The sequence below is a fragment of the Brassica oleracea genome, chromosome C9 (assembly GCF_000695525.1).
Source record: "Brassica oleracea var. oleracea cultivar TO1000 chromosome C9, BOL, whole genome shotgun sequence".
Taxonomy (NCBI): Eukaryota; Viridiplantae; Streptophyta; class Magnoliopsida; order Brassicales; family Brassicaceae; genus Brassica; species Brassica oleracea.
In genome coordinates, this window is record NC_027756.1 from 5,232,042 (window position 1) to 5,255,578 (window position 23,537).

At 32.7% G+C, this 23,537-nt stretch overlaps 1 protein-coding gene and 1 pseudogene across 1 annotated transcript; both read right to left on the minus strand.

The window, feature by feature from the left end:
* Positions 1-8,220: 8,220 nt before the first annotated feature.
* Positions 8,221-9,648, minus strand: LOC106314179 (annotated as a pseudogene).
* Positions 9,649-16,412: 6,764 nt separating this feature from the next.
* Positions 16,413-18,194, minus strand: LOC106316306 (flavonol synthase/flavanone 3-hydroxylase-like). The gene is made up of 3 exons (XM_013754182.1): positions 17,732-18,194; positions 17,081-17,417; positions 16,413-16,775 (listed from the first exon to the last, which is right to left on the minus strand). The coding sequence occupies exons 1-3, from the start codon at positions 18,112-18,114 to the stop codon at positions 16,551-16,553; spliced, it is 945 nt and encodes a 314-aa protein (XP_013609636.1). The 5' UTR covers positions 18,115-18,194; the 3' UTR covers positions 16,413-16,550.
* Positions 18,195-23,537: the final 5,343 nt, after the last annotated feature.

Here is a 23,537-nt window from a genome sequence, read left to right on the forward strand (position 1 = left end):
AGAAGCTGAGTTTACTCCCAGATTTTAGGATACCTTTGCAAAAATTCAGCGCCTCACTTCTTAGCTTCAATAATTGTTTCCATGTCCAAGAATCAGTTGTGGCTTCATCTACTCCCCAGAAAGGTTTAGCCGATAATCGATACTGCCTTTGCCAACTGACCCAAAGAGAGTTGCTTCCTGAGTGTAGCAACCAGATAAAACGGAGAAGCATCACCCTATTTAGAGCCGAGAAGCTTCTTAGACCCAGCCCTCCTTCATCTTTAGGTAAACAACAAGTTTTCCAAGCTATCTTCGCTGTTTTAAGTTCATCAACGTTGCCTGACCACAAAAATCTGGAGCAGAGCGAGTCTATCTTCTTGATGCAACCTTTTGGTAGCATAAAAGTAGTTATCCAGAAATTTACTGTTCCAGCTATAACCGTACTTAGGAGTACTAGTCGCCCAGCAAAAGATAGGGTCTTTACCGCCCAACTCCGAAATCTTTTAATTAATTGTTGCATCAGGGGAACATAGTCAGCTATTCGCAGCTTACGGCTCATGAGAGGAAGACCAAGATATCTAATTGGGAGTGAACCCGAGGTGAAACCAAAGCTAGCGATAGCAAGGGATTCAGAGCTGTTCAGCCCCGTTGTGTAGACCTCTGTCTTGTTTCTATTCAGCTTCAGACCAGACCAACTTCCTAAATCATCCAGACTATCTGAGATTCCATGAAGCGAGTTTGCACTTCCATCAAAGAAGACCATTACGTCGTCAGCAAACATCAGATGAGTCAACTTCAGTTCTGACGTCCTTGGATGATAACCTATAGTTCCCGAATCATACCTGGACAATAACAGTCTAGAGAAAGCTTCCATAGCCAGGACAAAAATATAGGGGGAGATGGGATCTCCTTGCCTGATACCATTAGTGCTTTCAAAGAACCCACTGCTGCTACCATTAACAGAGATGGTGAAGGATGCTGTAGAAATACATTGATAAACCCATCCAATGAACTTGGTCGGTATAGAGAGAGCCTTGAGAATTCCTATGATGAAATCCCATTTGATAGTATCGAAGGCTTTTCTGAGATCAACCTTTAACATAGCACTAGGAGATGAGTTTGCTGTGTTGTTCCCTTGTACTAGGTCGGTAGCAAGAAGGACATTCTCAGCCAAGAGTCTACCCGGCATGAAAGCTGATTGAGACTGAGATATTATACGAGGTAGGATCACTTGTAGGCGCTTCGCTAACAGCTTGGAGATTACCTTGTACACCGTATTCAGACATGAAATCGGCCTAAAATCTGAAGTAGAAGAAGCGTTTGTAATCTTTGGTATCAAAACCAGAGTTGTCGCATTCCATTGCTTGAGAAGACAGCCTGAGGAGAAAAATTCCCGGACGGCCTGAGAAACCTCTGGGCCAATGATGCTCCATGCTGCTTTGAAAAACTCTGAAGAATATCCATCAGGGCCACTTGCCTTGTTCCTTGGAAGTGAGAAAAAAGCGTCCTTAATTTCTTGTACCCTAAAATCCTTACAGAAGCCAGATATGTCGTCTTCTGTGCAGGTGAAATCAAACAGGAGATCCAGGTCAGTTTGCTCGAACTGTTGTGCACTCGCAGGTTCACCCAGCAAACCAGAAAAATAATCAACGCAATGATCCTCAATGTCTCCTTGGTTTTCAATTTTTCCTCCTGAGTCATCCAGAAGAAAGTGAATGTGATTCGCTGATCTTCTTGAGGAAGTTAGCCGATGATAGTACGTGGTATTTGCATCTCCCAATGCAGTCCAAGTTACTGAAGATCGTTGCAAGTGAAAAGATTCTTCCGCTTTAGAGAGGAGCTGCCATTTACGAGAGCATTCTAGTTCCCATTCAGCATTTGCAGTAGATGGGTTCGCAAGAGTATTTTCTTGTGCTTCTAGCATAGCTTGGTGCGCTTCCTCAGTTCGCAGCTCGATACCAGAGTAGTTCAATCTGCTAAAATCCCTGATATGCTTCTTCAGCAGCTTCAATTTTTTGGAGACTCTTAACATTGCAGATCCAGTTACATTGAAAGAGAACCACCTCTCTGCTATCATTGGCAGAAATTCTGTATTCTGTAACAGGTAATTAAAAAACCTGAAGGGGCGCTTGAGAGGAGGAGAATTAATGCTCAGAGCGACTGTAACAGAGGCATGATCTGAGAAATCCGGAGAGAGGAAAGAAGCCACTGATGTAGGGAAGAAGTTACTCCATTCATCATTCACTAAAACCCTATCTAGCTTCTTCGCTATTGGAGCTGTCTTACTCTTGTAAAGGTTTTCCCTCTGAAATTCAGGTCTACCAAGTCTGCCTCAAGAAGAGAATCCCTAAACAGCCTTGTACGCTTGTCAACTCTAGCAGATGCGTAGAGAGAATGTTCCTCTGGAGATAAAGTTTGATTAAAATCTCCCATAACAATCCATGGTTTGCCCGTTAACAGTTGAGAAGTTCCCTGGTTTACCATAGATTCCCATAATTCCTTCCTCTCTTCATGGAAGTTAGACGCATAGACAATAGAGGCGAAGAAAGGTGGCTGACCCGGGATAGTGACATCGCAAGTGACCATCTGAAGGGACGTGTGGACCACATAGACAGTAACACACGGGTGCCATAAAATCCATATCTTACCAAGATCCGAAAAGCTGTAATTATCCTCAAAACACCAATCAGGAAGTAACTCATTTACAAACTTCTTCCTCTTCGATTGCTTGACATGGGTTTCTATTAACCCTCCGAAAATAGGTTTGTTTACCTTAATCCACTTTTTGAAACCGTTCCGGTGACTATATTTATTAAAACCGCGAACGTTCCAACAAAAAAGTTGTGCCGACATAAATCAGGCGTGCTTGGGGCCCTTGCCCCTTTCACCCTTTAGCTTTGAAAAAAGTTTCTTTTTCGCAACGCGAAAATCATTCTCATGTTCCATGATTTCCCCCTCTTCTTCTTCTTCTTCATCTTCAGAGGATTCCACATCTGATGAGTCCAGTTCAACACCAGATGAAGCCTCACTAAGTGTTCCTCGGGGCTTGGTGATGGTGTTCTGGCGAGGAGGATCCTTACTGCATTCTCCTGTTGCAAAATCCGATTTTGTACCCAGCTTTGAGGTTGTTTCCTGCTCAGCGTTTGCCTGAGGTTTCGAGTCAACCACTGCCCACTGCTTTTCTTTCGGTTTTGCCCTTCTTGTCTTCCTGCCTTTCCCTTCTAAATTCTTAGCTTTTGGACAATTATGCAAGGCATGCGAGGACGAGTTACATGGTACACAAGTAATAGGCGCCAGCTTACATCTGTTCGATAAGTGGCCTATCTCTTTGCAGTGGTTACATATGGGAGGCATCCAAGGACTGGAAACGAGCACACGACTAATCTCACCGGAGTCAAATTGTACATTTACTGCTTCCGGCAATGGCTTCCTCGGGTCAATGATGGTGAAGACCTTTGCTACCTCCAGGTTTGTCTTGTTTGCGGTGGTTGGGTGCAGAAACTTTGGATCTCCTACCAGGCCCGCAATGCGCTCAAGACCATCCTCATTGAAGAATTGGAGTGGAACTTTCCGCAGTTCCAACCATATCGGGGCAGCAGATAACTCTGGCTTTGCCGGGACGATACCCGGTTCCCATTTGGCTACAAACATTGTCTTCCCGTCTATCTGCCACAATCTTTGATTTATTACTCTGTTCCGAGTTCCTACGTTAGGTATTCGGAATAGGTAAGCGAAGCCCTCCATCTTCGAAACTGCAATATCTCTATATTGTTTGCTCCAAATCCCATTAACAATGTTATGGATGGTTCCTTGGGAGGGTGGGTCCACATAGAATTGACCGAGGACAAAGCAATCCCAGGATCTTTTGTTCTTTTCGATGACTGAGTTAGGAATCTTCACACAAGATTCTCCAGATGGTAGGATGAAGGATTCACCAGTCTTCTTTAGCTGCTTGATGCCTTTAACCTGAGAGACATAAGAGGCCTTAGGATGAGGGCCTGGTACTTTAGAACCTGCTTCAGTCGTTTGCGTTTCACCAGTAGGTATGGTAGTTTTTGTTGTATTCTCAGTCGGTAGGGTAGGAATGGCTAGAGATCCCTTCGCTAGCTCTGCTTCTGTGGTCAGCTCTGGATCTGCCAAGGCGATCTCAGGAGTGACTAGTTCAGTGACCAGATTCACGATCTTAGTACTTCCTTTTAGTTTGTTTGTTGTGTCCGGATCTGCTACGGGAGCGATCACATGGGCACTCGGAGTTTCCAATTTGGAATCTTCACTAGCTGTAGAGCTTGTCTGCTGAGCAACCAAATCAGCGATCTGGGCATCGGCATCGGAAGCAGGCTTGGAGGCATCAACCGGAGTTTTAGCTGTCGGAGATGCAGGGTTAGACGTCGTCATGGGCAAATCCACGGTGACAGGGTTTTCTTTCAACGGAGGTGACGAACTCGACGGAGGTGACGAACTCGGGCTCTTTGAAGGAGGAGACGAGCTCGGGCTCTTCGTCGGGGAGCGAGATTTCTTGGCCTTCTTCTTACCCTTCCCCATTAGGAGGAGAGATGGAGAGGGCGCGTCTTGTAACCGACGCCGTAAAAGGCGCCGTCGTTCAGCGAAGGTGGTCACTGTGACGGAGGAACTGTAGCAAAGGGGATCTTCTTTTTCGCGTCTTGAAAATTGTTTTTCTTGTCTTATCCAATTATCACGTATCCTTCTTTCCTAAGCTATTGGTTAATTTCCCTAACTCTTACCAACTTTCCGAAAAAAAAAACTAGGGTTCGACACGGCATGCATTTTGTTGGCTTAAACTTATGTGAGGTTTATTCGGCTCCATTTATCTAAAGGCATCTCCAACCTCACTCTATTTTTTACTATAAAATAGTTTACAGTAAAAATGCTCTAATAGTAATCTATTTTCCACTCTATAATAGAGTAAATAATAGGCTTACTCTATGGAGTTAACTTATTTTTTCTTTATTCATCACTCTATTTTTCATTTTAATATAGAGTACTATTGGAACAACATCCAACTCTATCATAGATTTACTCTATTTTAAAGAAAAAATAAGATAAACCATTGAAGATAGTTTAACACATATTATATTCAAACTTTGAAATACTGCAACAAAATTTCAAGCGGTATATATTCAAATCCAGAATATGCAGTATGACACATATAATTAGAAGAATCAATCTTGGCCAAAATAAAAATAGTGATCTGATGCAAATTCGGCTCACACATCAGTAACATCTAATCTATTAAAAGTGGAGTACAAAATTAAATTAATCCTTTAAATATCACTTTATTTACACCCAAATGCCATTGAGAATATATTTCCTATTTTTATTAAGTTGATAAACTTCACACCACTTCTATTGATTTCTCACACCACATTTAACCTATGCATGTTATTTGGTCATCTTCCTCATCCCACAAAAGACAGAGCTCCCAAACCAAAGCATCCTAAAAAGATGATTTCTTGAGTAATCTGTTTCACCACTATAGTTCAACAATAAAATACAGAGTTATTTGATCATTTTTAAAATCCCGTTGAACCATAATCATCAAAGTGCAGCAACAAACCATAATTAATGAGTTTCATAACACATTAATTACGCATAAAAGTTTTCTTTATGGCAAAATATCTATTGATGAAGAAGACAATAGTTTGGTTTGCCCCTTCTAAATTAATTGTCTTTCCAATAACCAAAATGTACTAAACATGAATCATCTTCTCAAAACCGAAATCTAATAAATCAAGATATATTACTTGACAAAATCGAAGGTTGACAAAACTAAAATTTACTCACATTAACTCCCACTTATATCGACATCCTAATTACTCACGTATCTTCCAAAACGCCTAATTACGTTATTCATTTACATTAGCACATTCCTTATCCAATAGTCTACCATTATTTCAAACAATTAGGAAGTTTTAAAAGGGAATATTCTCAGTGATCATAACTAATTTACTTATAATCACATATTAGTAAGATCTCAGACGTGATCAACTCCACAAAATCTAACTATCTATCTATCTATTCTATTTAAACTTAAGTACAAAATAACATTTGCCTAATTTTAAGTGATTTTTTACATATTTTCATTTTTTTTATACTAATTATAACCACTTCATTTATTTTCTTTTCTAATTAATTTGGATTCGTTTATTATATAGTCCAAAATAGAACTTACCTATTTTAAAGTGTTTTTATTACATTTTTTACATTCCATTTTTCTTCTTCCTAATTACTTAATTACTTATATTTATTATAATAATCCGATAACATTTATTTTATGTGTTAACCAAAATAATTTCACAAGTTTGAATGAAACTGATTCATTCATGACAAGAATTCAACCGACCCTTTCGGGTACATAACGTTTTTTGTATTGATTTTTTGAGATTAAAATTAAACTTTGTTCAGATTTTGTAAATTTTTGGAAGGGGTTCGGATTCAGATCCTTCTGGATCCGAATAGGTTTGTAGGAACCAAAAATATTCAAATAACTTATTTGTTTAGAACTATTATTACACAATTCATAAAAAAAGTAAAAACTAACATCCGCACGGACGTGCGTATCAAATTCTAGTTATCTTTTTAATTGAAAGTTAAAGGTTCTTCTCTGGTTGCTCAAAAAAAAAAGGTTCTTCCCTGTTCTTTTTTTTGTTGTGTTTTTGGCGATAAACAGCCTGCTGACTAATCTAATTTGTAATCGTTATAAACAATCTCATTATCTAATGAAATTCAAATGTTTGTCATGAAAACATATAATTAGAAAATAAAAATCAATGGGTCCGATTGGTAATGGCTGTAGCTTCAAAAATTTTGCTGTAGAAAAAAATCTGTAGACTTTTTACTGTGTCTTTAAATTTTATTGCTGTAGAATTTTATGTAAAACACTAAAAAATTGCTTTGGATATTTGGCTGTGCAGAGCACTTGTACAGCTGTAGGTTATTTCAAGAGCTGGAATTTCAAAAAAAATTTTAAAGCTTGATTGTTCTGAATTTGGTGCTGTAGAAATAAATATAGTCGTGGACAACACCTACGGCAACTACCAATCACCCCCAATATCTGATGTCTGACTCAAAAGCTTCTGATACCTTTCTTCTCAAAACATATACAAAACGGGTTAGAGGACGAATGCCCTGGTAGTTGCAGTTGTTGTGCTGCTTGTTGTCAGGAAGGTGATATTGTATATATTTTCAGTGTAACTAATTCACTTTCCAAGAATTTAAAACTATTATTGTAAAGCACATTAGTCCACCGAATTTTTATAATAATAGGTACTAATTACGTAATGCATACGTTATACAACGACTATTTGATTATTACCTTTTCTACGAGATATAACGAAAGTCATTATATACCTGAATGTCTTCTGCGGGAGTTGTAATTTGATCTTCTCCGATCCCACAACAAAATTTACTGTAAAATGGAGTGAAGAATGCAGTTATGAACAAAAAAAAATATTATTCTATTTATAGAGGAATCAGTTTTTTATCTGTTTATAACTGCATTCACCTCTTTATTTTGCAGTAAATCTTGCAAAGGATTAGAGATGCTGTTAGACGCTAGTCTGATTTCTTCTGGAGTGTCCGGATTACCTAGATTATAAAAAAAAATCATTATGTACCTACACATATGTGTAATGATTTGAGTAGATTCCAAATCAACAAAAATGCTATATAGCAAAACTTGTCTCAAACTGGAAAAAGGATGTGATTTTAACTCACTGAGAACCCTATCGAAGAAAAGAAAAAAAAAACAAAACTATTGAAGGACTTATTTGAGAGCTAAATAGATGAAGCACATAACGCATTAAATGGATACGCATTTATTTTATCAGCAATAGTATATATTAGCTCAAACTACTAGACTTTATGTTTAGCACAATCTTCAGGTTTTATATTTTTATCATAGTTAGTAGAAGATCATTTATTTTTCTTGTCTATTATGTTTGCTTGTCTGTCTTGGTATTAAACTGTTTTTATCATATGAATATTTGATCACCATATAGCAAACAAAAAAGAATATTAACACACAAAAAGAAGCAAAAACATGACCGTTCAAATCCATGATATTAAAATATGTATACAACATCATAAACACAACATTTAAACTTCAACATTAAATGATTTGAGACGCAATAATTCAAAAACGAAGCAATACATTATGAGATTCCTCTTGTGAGACGAAGTTTATGATGTCTCTCCTCTGTTTCTTGATCATGAGATTTTGTCTCAGTCGAGAGGAAGTCTGTTCCAGATATGGAATTTGTAGTCTCTGTAGGTATAAGGCTTGAACTTGGGAGCATTATCGTCGCCGGAGATTAGTTCCGGCAGAGGTCTGACGACGTGATCAGGGTTAGGATCCACAAAAACCGGCCACGAAATTCTCGTCTTCTCCTTATCCAACGTCGCCCTATGCTCAGCTCTCTTATACTTTCCATTATTCATCCTCTACAATACCCACAATTTCACAAAACAAGGATACATAATGAAATGCAGACCAATCTCCAGAGCCACCTCATCTCTAACATTTCTAAAAAAGAATTTCAACCTTTTTATAATATTATCTAATACATCTTGTTTACCTCACTATCCTATATTATTCTTTTCAAAATTTCTTAGACTAGTTATAATAATATTTCATGGGTTTTTGTGATCTCATTGAGTTCTTTCTCCTATGTTTTTTTCTTCTTTTTACTTTGTGAAATACTAACAATTCACCAATAGAGTTGTTTATCGCATCAACATTTATTATTATTTTCGGTGAGAAAGCTTTATGAAAAACTATTAGTGTGTATGTTCTTATATAGTTTTGTCCTTTTAAAAGTCAATACCTATTATTTTTCTAATTTTTTATTTTGTGAAATACTCAAAAACACAACTCACCAACGTGATGTTTTTAGTTTTGTCTTTTTAAAGCTATACACTATTATAACTTTATGACCAACTATAAATGAAAATCACAGTGAAAACGATTCCTTAGAGCTGTTTAATTTCTTACATGGACTTGATCGCCAATGATGACGACGATCCTGGAGTCATCATCCTTGACCTTGAACCAGTTGTTATCCTTAAACGCCTGAAGTCCGTAAACCTGGTTAGCGATCAAGAACGTGATCCCACTGAGATCAGTATGACGCGGAGTTCGTACTTCACATCTTGATCTTGACACGGCCGATAGAAGACGACCTTCATCAGACAATACCTTCCTTCAATGCCTCACGACGTAACCCTAATCCTTCGGACAACCACCCACGGATTTTCTCCGACAGCTTCTTTATCTCCTTTGCATACTCCTCGTTCACCTCCCTGTAATCTTGAATGTTATTAGGCCAGAATCTGTGGTTGACTCTCGACGGTGGCCATATCCTGTGGAAGAGATGATCAGCCCAGCCATTTAAATTTGCTACGTAACCTTCCATGTTCCTGGAGTCTTTTGGCTTCGCTAGCTAGGGCTTTCTTCTCCGACTCCGGAAGCTGGAAGAACTCCGTTCCAACTTCCTTTAGCTGCCCTATCAGCTCCGGGGGGATCCAGTGGTTAACAACGTGGAAAATGCCCCACTCTTCGCTGGCTTTCACCACCGCACGCGCCACCAGGTCTTCGTTTGGGTTACTTAGATCGACGACCGGGATATCGTCCAAGGCTGAGATTGTCTCCATTGTTTCTTTTCACTAGCTTCACTCCCTTCTGCTTAGTGATGTGTCTATGGAAAGGCGTTTCCAACTTAAAACTGACTAGTGACAAGTGGATTGGCCATATGACTCTTCTCGGCAAAAAATCTCGGAATTTTAAGACATTTATAATCGGTCGAACGAGTTAATACGACAATTATACACGGTCAGGAGGGTCAACAAGTAGAGAAGTTATATTAATTAGAAGTTTAGTTTTTTAGGATCTATGACGCGCCACCAGGTCTTCGTTTGGGTTACTTAGATCGACGACCGGCATATCGTCCAAGGCTGAGATTGTCTCCATTGTTTCTTTTCACTTGCTTCCCTCCCTTCTGCTTTGTGATGTGTCTATGGAAAGGCGTTTCCAACTTAAAACTGACTAGTGACAAGTGGATTGGCCCTATGACTCTTCTCGATCGGTCGAACGAGTTTAATACGACAATTATACGCGGTCGGGAGGGTCAACAAGTAGAGAAGTTATATTAATTAGAAGTTTAGTTTTTTAGGATCTATGACGCGCCACCAGGTCTTCGTTTGGGTTACTTAGATCGACCACGAGGATATCGTCCGGGGCTGAGATTGTCTCCATTGTTTCCTTTTCACTTCATTATCTTCTGCTTAGTGTTGTCTATGGAAAGGAGAGGTTGCGAGATATAACTAGGGTTACACACGAGTCATCTCTATCCATTTGCTCCATCTATGTGATCCATCTATATGATCCATTCAGATTTTAGGAGCTGTTCGTTTCTCAATCCAGATGAGCCATCTAAATGAGCCATTTGGATGGATTTTATGTTCGTTTCTTGTTTTTCATTTCCATCCAGATGAGTGTAATAAACAAATTACAAATATACCCTTATTTGATCTAATCATATGTTTGATATTAATTTTAACTACACTAATTTTTTTATTTAGTCTAAAATATATTTACACTGAAATCATTTTAAAATTAGCATTTTGACATTTATAAATTTTTATTTCATATAAATTTATTTATTTTTATTTAAATTTGCATTAAAATTAACTACAACTATAACTTTTAATAAAACTAAAATTTGAAAGATGAAAGCAATGGTAAGAGCGTGATGTACTCAAATTTTGCAGTTTCAGCGAAAAATATGTTTTTGCGATTTTGGTGGGAAAACACGTTTTAAGATTTTGGCGGGAAAACACGTTTTGCGATTTTGGCGGAAAAATGCGTTATACGGTTTTTGCGGAAAAATGCGCTTTTGCGATTTTGGTGAAAAAATACGTTTTTGTGATTTTGACGGGAAAACGCGTTTTTACAGTTTTGGTGGAAAAACGTAATTTTACAGTTTTGGTGGGAAAATGCGCTTTTGCGGTTTTGGCGGGAAAATGCGCTTTTGCGGTTTTGGCGGAAAGATGCATTTTTGCGGTTTTGGCAGGAAAACGCGTTTTGCAGTTTTGGCGGGAAAACGTAATTTTACATTTTTGGCGGAAAAATGCGTTTTTGCGTTTTTGCCGGAAAACGTAATTTTACAGTTTTGGCGGGTAAATGCGTTTTGCGGTTTTGGCGAGAAACCATGTTTTTACGGTTTTGGCGGGAAAACATGTTTTTGTGGTTTTGGCGGGAAAACGCGTTTTTACGATTTTGGCGGGAAAATGCGTTTTCGCAGTTTTTGCGGAAAAACACAATTTTACGGTTTTGGCAGGAAAACGTATTTTTATGGTTTTGTGGGAAAATACATTTTGCGATTTTTGTGGGAAAATACGTTTTTGTAAAAATCCGCGTTTTTACGGTTTTGGTGGGAAAACGTGTTTTTGCGGTTTTGGAGGAAAAACGTGTTTTTGCGGTTTTAACGGAAAAATGTGTTTTGCAGTTTTTGCGCAAAAACGTGTTTTGATGTGAAAGTGCATTTTTGTGATTTTGACGGGAAAATCTGCTTTGGCGAAAAAGTTCATTTTACGAGAAAATTACGATTTTAGCTAAAAATGTGGTTCGTGGTTTTGTTGGGAAAATGCATTTTGTGGTTTTGGTGGGAAAATGCGTTTTTGTGGTTTTGTCATTTTTCATGAGTGACAAAATGATATTAGGTTTAAGTTTATAATTTATTAATTACATGAGGGTATAATAGATATTATACCTTTTTGACAAACTCATCTCCATCCAAATGATCTAATTTGGATCAATTAGCTGATTTTCAAAATTAAACCTAAATTTTCAAAACTCATTCAGACGAGCATCCAGATGACTTGTACTTTTAATGCCTAAACGAAGAAAACTCTCATTTTCATCCAGATGGCTCATCTGAAAGGAGAAACAAACAGCCCCTTATTAACCCAATTTATATTCAATTGTTTATATTTGATATGGTATCCAAACTTCCGAATATTTAAAATGTTTAGTTGTTTAACATGTCTTATTTTATAATTTACATTAAACATTTTAATATATAACATTTAAACAAAATTTCTGAAAGAATCTACTTTGAGATGTAACAAAATAGTTTAACATATGCCCCATTCACCTATATTTTATGAATATTAGTTAATTACAATTTTTACGCGATTATTATCATAAAAAAACTGCAAAGATTGCCAACAAACATCGGAGCATTTAATAATGTAACTCACCAAAATTTGTATAAGTTAAGTTCACATATCTATTCTAATAATTTAATTATGACGTAGACCATTGTTTTCTAATAGATTATCATTTCAAGTCTGAAAAGCATAAATAATAGGAAAGCATATTTAATAATCAGAGCTCAGTGATAATTTATTCAAATATAATTATTTAACTACAATCCAAAAGCAAATATATTTCGATCAATCCAGTATAGAATTTTTTGCAATCTTAAAATTATATTTAAAATTCAAATTTTAACATATAAACTGATATTACTTAAAATCCAGATTGTGAAACATATTCGATATTTTGATATTTTAAAATATGCAAATTTATATTTACTTCCATCAATAAAAAAACTATAAGTAATTCAAACGAAGTTAAATTGGCGGGTTATACTATTTTAACTTTCATAAGTTATATTTATATAAATTTTAGTTAAATTTACAAATTGATTTCTCATTTAAAATTAAATTATCCGAAATTAAAAATAAATGTCAATTGTGATGACAAAAAATGTGAATGGTAAAATAAAATACATAAAAATTCAAAAATATATATTATTTTTAAAATGAAAGATTATGTTAATTATTTATAAAAAATTTCTCGCGTTTTGAAAGTGCGGGCCAAATACAAAACTATATTTATTTTTGAACTGTTTCTATCTAATTAAAATCTTTTATATTTTTGGTTATAGTGAAATACACATATAAACATTTACAAACTACCTAATTCTGTAACAATTAATTTTACATAATTTAAAGTAATTCATATAACAACAAATATTATAGTTTTTAATAATATATATAGTTTTATGTAATATAGTTGTCAAATATAAAATTTTGAAATTATAATAATCTACATAATATAATGCCATATTATATTTATATACCTCACACATAGCTAAACATGTATTTCTTTAAAAAAAAACCCAAAATACAATTTGAAATTTATATAAAATTTTCAAATCAAAATGACCATCTTCAAAAATATGATAAAACCTAAAAATATACTTAAAATTCTAATATTTTATATTTCAATCTTTAATTTATCAAAATTAAATTAATAACAACCCGCATGTTTAAAGAAGAAAAGAATCACATAAATTAGCAAGACCAAAAACTAAAATAAAAATAAAATTAAACACACAAATCTCAAACTGAAAACATATGAATCTACAATAGGAATACAAACAATCAATTTGATGGTATTCTTAATAATTATAAACATATTAAATAGAAAAATTTAATCTACTGTGGGTCAAAATCTAGTTTTCATACCTTTTTTTTATTTTATCGAATCTAGTTTTCATACTTAAAATATAAAAGGACACATATATATTACATTTATTTTAAACTTAAATGTTGAAATATGTATTATTTTAATAATTGTATTATATAATATATATTAACAATTTAATATATCGGCGATTTGGAAGATAATGTGGCTAAGATAACTTAAAAAAAAATAGATACCTAATAGCTGTGGCATGTTGCATGTGGGTGCCTTTCTTTTCAAAACAGACACGTATCCGATTACTAGTGATTATTTTGTATCATCAGGTGATGATTGTTTGGATGGTTTTTAGATTTTAGTTTTTGGTTTTTGGTTTTTAGTTTTTAGATTTTGGTTTTTATTTTTTGGTTTTTGATTTTGCAGTAGTTTTTAGATTTTGAAAAAACTCGAATGGCGATTTTGGTTTTTAGCTTTAGATTTTTGATTTTACTGTAATTTAAGTTTTTAGAAAAATACAAATGATACTTTTTCAGGTTTTAATTAATTTTAGTACATTTTAGTTAATTATTTTTGTTTGAAGTTGAAATATAAATTAATAACAAAAATAAAACAATAAAATAATTTTTTGAATTTTATTTCTTTGCATTTTTGTTTTTCTAAAATTTGATTACTAATATATTTCAGTTTTTCTGTTATTTTTTAAATCGTTAACTTATAATTTAATTTATATTTTAAACAAACTTAAAATTACTATAAGAATATAACACAGTTTTCAATAAAATAACACCAATAGATTATTAACAAAACATGCAAACTTTACATAAAAGTAAATTTAAATAACTAAATTAATTTTAGTGGCAAATTTTAAAGAATGTTCTTAATATATATTATTTTGTATTATATATGTTAAACAAATTCTTATTACTAAAACTTATTTGTTCATACTTATAATAGTTAGCATTTTATTTATTTATTCCTATATTAATGCACAAATGTAACAAAACTTTTCAATTTAAAAAAAAAAACAAGAAAAAGCATCGTGAGATGTAGAAACCAAGAAAATTGGGATTTTGGTTTTTCTTTAGAAAATGACAGTTATTTGAAAAACTAGTTTCCCTAAAATGTAGGGAATCTATTTTCTTAAAAACTTGATTGTCTAAAAATTGGGTTTTCCAAAAACAAAAGCCAAAAACTACTTCAAAATCTGTAAACAATCAACCTAGGTGATGATTGTTTTAATAGTTTCTAATTTTAGTTTTTGGTTTTTAGATTTTGGATTTTGGTTTTCAACTTTTGGCTTTTGATTTTTGGTTTCTAGATTTTGATTTTGGTTTTTGGTTATGCTATATTTTTTTTTTATTTTTCAAAACTTAATTAATACATTACTTTAAAATAATACAATAAATAGCAATAAATATTTAGATTTACAATTAAAGTATATCAAAATATTGATATTATTATTTAAAATAAAATACAACAACATATTTTAATTATTATATTAAAAATTATATTTTAGAAAATATAAATAAAAAATATATAAAATTACACAAAATAAAATTATTTAAAAGTTTGAAACTACTAAGAAATTTTTCTTATATAAATTATTTTATTTTTAAAAAAACTTGAATAGCAAAAGTTTTCCTATATAAATATTATAAATTATACAAAAATAAAAATACTCAAAATTTTGAAAATAATTATACATTTTTAAATTATTTATATTTTCTTAAAGATGAATGGCTATTTTTATTTTCAGGATTAATACAATATATTGTATGAATAAATTATACATATTATTTTTTTTCTAATTTTTAGTTATTTTTAATGTGACGAATAATTATTAAAAATATTCAATAATTTTATTTATATAAATTAATAGCTAATTTTAAAAATTAATTAATATTATTTATAAAATATATGAATTTATTTTAGAGATATGAAACACAAATAAATTAATTCACATTACTATTCAAATGATATCTAAAGTACAAAAATTGCATGATAATTTCATCTTTATGAAAATATTATTTATTAATTATTAATTAATTAAAATGTAGTAGTTTCTTCAAAAAAAACCAAAATTCGTTTTTTTTCATAAAAGCTAACAAAAGTTGGTTTTTAGTTTTTCTTCATAAATTGGTTAAACTTTTGAAAAACTAGTTTCCCTAAATTTTAGGGAATCTATTTGTTGAAAAGCTTGATTGGCAAATAAAATGGTTTTTACAAAAACAAAAACTAAAGGCTAAAATTTGATTGGAGAAAAAATAGTTTTTGAGAAAACAAAAACCAAAAACTAGTATAAAAATCGAAAACAATCAACCTCCAACTCTTTCTAGAATATTAGTTTATCTTAACATATACTGTCAAGATCGTGTACCTCGTGCCAGCTGTGAGCACTCACAAAAGTCATTATCTACACAATATATAATATATATGTGCGATTTTAACTTAAGGAGTAACAAATTGAAGAACTTACTTGAGAGCTCAACAATGAGGCAAATAACGCATATGATAGAGTTAGTCTAATCTGTTTTTCAGACATCAACTGATCAACACAGATATATGTTTTAGTGTTTTACCGAGAACAAATGCGATAACAAAACGTTTTTTTTTTTTTTTTTTTTTTTTTGAAAAAGGGCATGCGATAACATAACGTTACCATTGAAACCACAAGACTGCCAATTGATATATATAAACATAGCCAAAAAAAAAATGGAACAAAACATTTAGCGGCGAGATAAACTTATATTTTACACACTCGAATTTAAATATATATATATGTAGGCATCGTTTGTGCTTATATTTTTCATCCAGGTATTAACTAATTAAGCCTAAATAATTTGATTGGTCACTTTAAGTTGTTAGATAAAAAAAGATCAAGTAAAAAGGTTAGCATGCTAATTTGTTATTGTACATCTTCTTGGGTCAATTGTTCTTTTGTATTTCTTTTGTACTCATATACCAAAGTGAAAGCAAATGTATTACTGTCAAGATCGTGTATCTCGTGCAACGACGAATTGTCAGAAAAAAAACAGGAGACAACATCAAATCAACAACGATCCACTCATGACCGCTTTTGAAGTTTATCCCTGACCTTGCGTTCTACGTGCTCCCCGTAAGTAATGGGCTTAAACTTGGGAGCCTCGTCGCCATCTCCTGTGTGCTTCGTCAAAGGTTCAATGACCATATCATAAGGTGGCTTCAAGAGAACAACCCAAGACATCCTCGTCTTCTCCGTGTTCAAAGTCGTTCTATGCAACACGTTCTTGTACTTCCCGTTGCTCATTCTCTGTAAAATGAATCCACGTTTGACTTTAAAATAGATGCAATTTCCCGTTATTCAAAACAAATTATATACACTAGGCTACTGCAAAATAAATTATATAGAGATATTGGATACAACCGATGAAACATTCGCTTTGTCTCTAAATTTAAAGATATATTGTATATAAGTCGCAGAGTTGGTGATTTTATTATTTACAAATAACATAGTTTTTTTATTTTTCTAATTAATATTTATGTAAATATTTATGGTCCCCAAATGTCAGATCCAACCTTATACTATATAATAGAGTATACATATATAAAACATACCCAGATCGGATCGCCTATAAGAATATTGATGACAGATGGGTTATACTCCACGTCGAACCATTGGTTATCATTGAACACCTGAAGTCCAGGAATCTCATTGGGGACCAGAAGTGTCAAACCGTGGATATCTGTGTGAGGTTCCATTCCAAGGACTAAATTTGCTTGTGGACGACACGGCGGATAGTAGTTTATCTTCATCGTATAAACCGCCTTTTCGCCACCTCCAAAACCTTGGTTGAACAAAGCCTCACGATCTAACCCTAATCCTTCGGATAACCAACCCAAAATCTTTTCTGCGAGCTTCTTTACCTGTCTTGCATACTCCTCATTCACCTGCCTGCATTGACCAAATTTTGGAGAAAGTGTATAATTTAAATGTGCTTTTAGATGTAATTTTACTAAATAAAAATATATTGAAAGTTTTAAAAAATAAGGATAAATTTCATCTTGAATATAAACAACTATGTAATGTTTTCTTTGTATTTATATATATATATAAATTATTAATTATAATTTGAGTGAAACCATATATATATTTACATATGCTATTCTAAAAATATTATCATGTTATCGATTTGAAAAATGAATAAAATTTAATTTATTATCCTTTTTTAATTTATCGAGTATTAAGCAATAGAGTTTCTACTGTACCTGTATTCTGGAGGATTTTTTGGCCAGTATCTGTAATCAACCGAAGTGGGTGGCGGTAAATTATGGAAGAGATGATCAACTCGATCAACCTTGTCTTCTATATCTTGTTGGCTGTTTGTAACGTATCCTTGGATGTCTTTGGAGTTTGCTGGCGTCGCCACGGCTTCCTTCTCCGCCTCTGATGAGAGCTCAAAGAAATGTGTCCCAACCTTCTTTAAACTCTGGATAAGTTCCTTGGGGATCTCATGATTCACCACCTGAAAAACCCCCCACTCTTGGCTCGCCTTCACAACCGCACGTGCCACTAGCTCTTTGTCGAGGTTGCTTAGATCAACGATAGGGATCGTTGGTGAGGATACAGTTTGGTCTCTCTCAACCTCCATGATTTTTCCTTCTGCTCTCTTCTTCTTCTTTGAAGTTGGTTTTCACGTGAAGGAGAGAAGGTGAGATAACGTTGATAACTACCAACTAATAGTCCATAAAACTATAAATCAAAATAAGGAGAAATAATTAAAGTAAAAAACTTATGTGTATTTCTATGTAAATCACATGCCGACCCTGATTGTGTCGGCCCCATAAAATATTTATGGATCTTTGGCTGTTGTCTGTTGATTTCTGAAAATTTATTTTCTAATAAAACATTTCACAACGAATCGCACATGTGATCTTCTTCGTATTAACTATTGAGATAAGCAAATACCAGTAGAGTTGCTCGTCTTTTGTTAAACAAATCGCCCCCTAAAGCTATCATTATAGTTCCTTTGTTTTGTTTCTGCTTGGCAAGAGGTGATGAGTATCTTAGAGCAACTTCGTTACTAGAGCATAATTATTGGGAGGTTTTTAGAGTGAAGTTCTTACCAGAATATAAGAATCCGTCTCTTAACTTTTAACTAAAAAAAGTTAAGAACCGGTTCTTAAAACTATTATTTAAGAACCGGTTTTTAATTTTTTTAGTTAAAAATTAAGATCGACCGGTTCTTAAATTCCGTTAAGAACCCCACCCTAAGAACCTTTCAATAATCATGCTATAAGAGATTTTTTTTTTGTCAACCATTACAGCATCTCCAAAAATTATATATTATAAAATTTTGCAAACTCTATATTTGAAGTTTCAATGTGTTTTTGTCCAAAAGCAAAACATCAAATTTAATTTCAAAATTATTTATAATTTACACTATACTCCTTATATTTGTCATAATTAATATAAATCCATAAAACTTTTGTAGATAATTAGCACATATATAAAAATATTATAATAATATTAATTAATAAAATCTTACACTTAATATATAAAATTATAAATAGAAATATTTAATTAAATATTAAACTACAAGAAAAATAGCACATTATTACACGAAATTATTTATTAATTCTCTATTTTAGGTTATACAAAATTTGTTTGGAAAATATTTTATAGGTTTCGGAAAATTTTACTAGACTATTAGTGTTGTTGTAATATTTAAATTTGTGTAATAATTATGTCTTTCATGTATATATCTTCTTAAAAAAATTAAGTTTTTTTCATAATATTCTTGTTGTCTAATTCTACTTTTAAAATATAGTTTTTTCCAAATATGACTCAAAACTTGAAGTCAAACACAAAACTAACGCATGTTTTTTTTGAAACTTTGACTCGCTTTTTTTACCTCCAAAGTTCAGATTATTCACGAAAATGACATCACTTTTTTTTTTTTTGAAAATGCATATTTTACTCTATCCCCATCATCTTCCTCAAGTATTCAGAATATTGCAATTGCCATCAATACACCAACCACCATGAACAACCAATTTGAAACTCTTAATGCATCTAAAAATCGATGTACACTCTTTCTTTCTCAATTCTTATGAACCAAAAACAACATCTCTTTACTTTCTCTCCATATTCATCCAAAAAAAAATCTAAGATTTTGATTCTAAAATTTTTATGGTTCATAGAGCCATTGAAGCTTAAGATTCTTGGTGGATCACTTTTGTTTGAGATTCTGGGTGCTTGGAGAAGACTTTTGTTTCTAAACAAGTTATCTCACTGGTTGAAACTATGAAATTAATTTTTTTTTTCAGATCTGTTTGTACATACAATACTACAACATATGTTGCCAAACCCTAGACCAAATAATATCATGATTCACAACTTTCACTCATCTATGTTAAAAACAATTCAATTTTGTTATATCTTAATTTATATCATTTAAAACTGTTTATAATTACATGATTTTAATTTTTCGCCTATCAAAATATTTTTTACAAAATTTATAAATTATTTTTATGATCAACTATACCAGACGACTTCCGTGGACGTCGTCCAGAAGACTTAACAGAATCTCAGAAGACTCAGAAGACTTAGCGGAATATATTCGTAAAAATGAGTTCTGTTTTTTGTTTGGTCACAAGGGGATGGCTGTAATTTCACAAGGTTTTTGGGTTACTTTTGCATTTGATTCAAGTTTGGGCATACTTTTGCAATCAAATTCAAGTTTTGAGTCATATTTGGTAAATTCTCCTTTAAAATATGATAAATCTTATTTTGATTTTAAAAAACTGTTATGTGTAAAATTTTAATTTATAAAAATAAATTTGAAATATTTAAAATATACAAAAGTTTTAAAGATTAAAACTATGAATGAAAAAATATTTAAGAATTATAAATATGATATATAATTAATTATAAGGACCAAGATGCAAATAAAAAGATGAAACTTCAAATTTAGAGTTTCACTTCTTAAAACTCTAAATTTTTGAAACTCTAAATTTGAAGTTTTGAAGTTCCTTTTTGGAGAGCAAAAAACTCAATATTTGAAGTTATAGAGTTTTTTTTAGATGCTCTTAAGCGATTTTTAATATGCGAGTATCCAACTAAGAAAAAAAAATTGTAAAAAAAATAGAAGGCAAATTTCACAAAAGATTTTAAAAAATCTTTTTGACTAAGAAAGCACACAAGGACAAAAGACTAAAAAAATTCATTAAAGATGTAAAAGACATTTCAACACTTAATTAGTTAATTTATACAAATATAAATAAATATTTATATAAATAGTAATAAAGAATCTTTTTTATTAAAAAAAAAACTTTTCAGTTCAAACTTTTTCGATTTCTTTTTCAATTTTGTTTGTTTTCAAAATTTTATTTTAAAATCCGAAAATTCTTTTTGAAAATATTAAAATTTTAAATATTTTATTTAAAAAATCTAAAACCCCACATCATCATAAACTCTAAGTTTAGATTAGTTAACTATAAGAAAAGAAGTATATTTCTATCTCCTTAAGACCATCTATAATGGTTATAATTATTTAACATTCTAACTTAGACCATCTCCAATGTATTTTTCTATTTTTCATTTATAATAGAGGAACTCTATAATAGAGATGAGTTTGTTTACAATGCATTTCTCTATTTTCTCCTCTAAAAAGAATATTCTTAAAAGATTCTTTTTACTTTTACAATTAACACTCTTTAACTTAAAAATGTTGAAAATTAATCCATTCACTATATCTTTTAGAAATTTTTCATAAAAATACAATATTATTTAATTTAAACATTTTATTACAAAAAAACATTAAACAACAATAATAAAACAAAGTAGACATTATCTAACCATCATTATTATTATACTTTTCTCATAAATAATCAATTAATGCATTATGAAATGAGAAATTAGCTTCTTTTTTGTTTTCTTATCTTTGATAGTTTTCAATCGACTTAAAAACTCTTGGAATCGGTTGTCTTTATCATCTGATAGTTGAAACAACCAGCAATAAAATCAACAAGTTCGATGTCCATCCATTTCGTTTGGAAAATATTCTAACGATCTTTGTAGATCTGGAAGTAATTTACCAGAATATCAAGTTGTTTTAATATGTATTAATTAATATTTAAGTTCAACTTAACTATGCTATCAATATGTAAAATCTATGTGAACTTTTTAATAATTAAACTATAATTAATAATTTTAGTTTTAAATATAAAATTTAAGTACTATTTGTTAAAAAAATATATTTGACTTTCAAATAAGTTAATAATAATATTTATTTATTTTATTAATAAATGTAATAATTATGAATATTATGTAAACAAAAAATAAGTGGGTTTTATATGTAAAATAATATATTTCTACATAAATATGTATTTGTAGTTATAATCACAAAAAGTTAAAAAAACTATTGTATAAATAAAAAAATATACCTCTATTATAAAGGAATGATATTTATTCCCTTAGATATAGAAGAAAAAATAACAATCTTTTTTTAGGGGAAAAAATAGAAGTGAGATGAAGTTTTTTTTTTGTCATCTAGAAGTGAGATGAAGTAGATTTTACTTTATTATAGCACGTAGAGGCAAATATATAAATGGATCGGAGATGTTCTAATTTACAATTTTAATATTCCATATCATCTTCTTTTTCTTCTACCTATTATTTAACATTTATTTTATTCTTACTGATATCTTGCATATTTGCATTGTTTTAAGTTTCTATTTTGCACATAATGATCATATAGATTAGGAACTTAGCTTTAGAATCCATATTGCATTCATATGTCCTAATCAGGTGGTGGAGTGTCCTATGGAGTAATTGGAAGTGTTTAAAAGCATTATGGCTCAAGAGGAGATGGAAAATGAAGTTAGTTCCAGATCAGACGAGTTCAACTCGGGTTAAGCCAACGCGGGTTCACTCACCCGCGTCGCCGAGTCGAGGGGACGCAACATGAGCTCCAGCGCGGGTTCACTCACCCGCGTCGCCGAGTCGAGAGGACGCAACATGAGCTCCAGCGCGGGTTCACTCACCCGCGTCGCCGAGTCGAGAGGACGCAACATGAGCTCCAGCGCGGGTTCACTCACCCGCGTCGCCGAGTCGAGAGGACGCAACATGAGCTCCAGCGCGGGTTCACTCACCCGCGTCGCCGAGTCGAGAGGACGCAACATGAGCTCCAGCGCGGGTTGAGGTCACGCGGGATCCATTACCCGCTCGCATGAAGAAGCAGCACCATCGACGTCTTGACGCGGGTTGAGCTCACGCGGGTTCCCTTACCCGCGTCACGAAGAGAAGGAGTCGATAGAGTCAAGCGGGATAGAGCCACGCGGGATCGCCTACCCGCGCACATGACGGAGAAGCCTCGACGACGATCCGACGCGGGTTGTGCCCGTCTATTTCTACCCGAATCGAAACTTATCTTTAGTCGGATTTTAATGTTTTTAAAGGGCTTTTTAGACTTTTTAATGGAAACCATTAGGTTTACCAAAGAAATATAAATACTCTTGTAATCCCAAAGTTGGGACTTATCTTGTTTTCTATCTAATCACAAAAAACTTTTAGGTGAAAGATTTTATCTTGATCATTTTCTATTGTGATTGCTTGATTATCTTGATCACTAATGATGATTAGCACCAAATCATCATTGATTCTTGGGCTCATCATGAAGAGTAGTGAGTAGTCATCTTTGGATTCAAGGGTTAGAGAGACTAAGGATGATTAACCTAGATCTAAGGTGTTTTAGTATAGATCCATCTTATTCATTGCTAGTAGAGTGCTTTTAATGCAATTTTAGAGTTGGTCTCTCTAAAGTTGAGCTTTAGGCATTTCACACCCAAAAGGTATTCGATGAAATGCCTGAACTAACTCTACTAAGCTTTTAACATTCTTTACCAAAGAGATTTGATGCTTGAGTTATCTTAGTGAATGAGCATTCATCTAGAGATAGAGTTTGTTTAGGATTGTGACTAGGTCTAAGGTTAATAGATTGGTTGAAAGATACCATCTTTAGATTGAAACTTGATCACTCAAGGTCAATTCCTTTAGCCCATGAGTTCTCTT